Source organism: Nestor notabilis, unplaced genomic scaffold (genome assembly GCF_000696875.1).
Source record: "Nestor notabilis isolate BGI_N333 unplaced genomic scaffold, ASM69687v1 scaffold13585, whole genome shotgun sequence".
In the NCBI taxonomy this organism is placed as follows: Eukaryota; Metazoa; Chordata; class Aves; order Psittaciformes; family Psittacidae; genus Nestor; species Nestor notabilis.
Genome location: NW_009928940.1, coordinates 3352 through 4339, shown reverse-complemented (window position 1 = coordinate 4339; position 988 = coordinate 3352). Strand labels below are relative to the sequence as shown.

General features: G+C 37.8%; 1 protein-coding gene across 1 annotated transcript in view; it reads right to left on the bottom strand.

Moving 5' to 3' along the window:
• Positions 1 to 217: 217 nt before the first annotated feature.
• The window catches only part of BAMBI (BMP and activin membrane-bound inhibitor), a 1580-nt gene continuing 809 nt past the window's right edge, over positions 218 to 988 (bottom strand). The window contains 1 exon segment of the mRNA XM_010014764.1: positions 218 to 988. This exon segment is cut by the window's right edge and continues 19 nt beyond it. Coding sequence (XP_010013066.1) covers positions 617 to 988 — 372 coding nt within the window. The 3' untranslated portion in view covers positions 218 to 616.

The window sequence follows — 988 nt, the reverse complement described above, 5'->3', positions numbered from 1 at the left end:
AGGATGCGAGTTCACTGCTACTTGAAATATAAAATAATAAAGCTGCCTCCTTTGCTCTAGAATAACCACTTCATTTCCCTCACAGAGTAGGAAAATAGACTGTTTTCAGAATCTAATTGTTATGCAGAGCATTACCATACATACCACCTTGATTTGTTTCCCGCGACAATCCCAAAAGGAATTATTTTCCAAAACAAAAGTCACAAGCAAGTTTCAGACAAAATATATATATTTAAAAAAATCTTTACAATAAGTCAGGAAACATAGGAGCTTGCATACAGTTTATTATAATAACTCAGTTCGCAGCTCCCTACAGTTCGGATAACCCTGGTGACAGTGTTTACAACTTCTAATTTTTGCTTTCATAACTTTAAAGCAAACAATACATTTGAGTGTATTTTACTCTGTGCAAATAAGACAACTTTTGGAATCCTTCAGAAGAAATATCCAAGATTCTGTTTGCAGAGGTCCTTTGTTTCTCAAAGATGATTTATGAGAGTTTTTGTTTAAAGATAAAGTGCTCCTGTCCAGCAGAACCCAAAGGCCTTCAAGAGTTCAGAGAGTAAGTTTAGCTTGGATTAAAAAAAAAAAAAAAAAAAAAAAAAAAAATAATTGGTCATACAAATTCCAGCTTCCCATGTCCGCTGTACATTCCCCAGTGGACTAGTGAAAGAATTTTGTCATTGCTGAGGTCTGAATGTCTCATTTTATCACAGGTCATGCAGCAGTTCTCGTGACCAGTCACAGGCACCATGCATTCCAAGTCCAGTTTTGCCACCTGCCCTTTTTTCGAATGATGTCCATGAAAACTATAGTGCAAACGGGAGAGCATTTGCTGTCGTTGATCTTGCAGTCTCTTATTTTCACTCCTGAGCATTCGCAAGGCCAGCATGATAAGGAGCACCAAGATTAGCCCACCAGCTATAGGAACAGCAATTACTGCTGCCCTGAACCATAACTCTTTTGAAGAGGTCAATTACTGCACCTT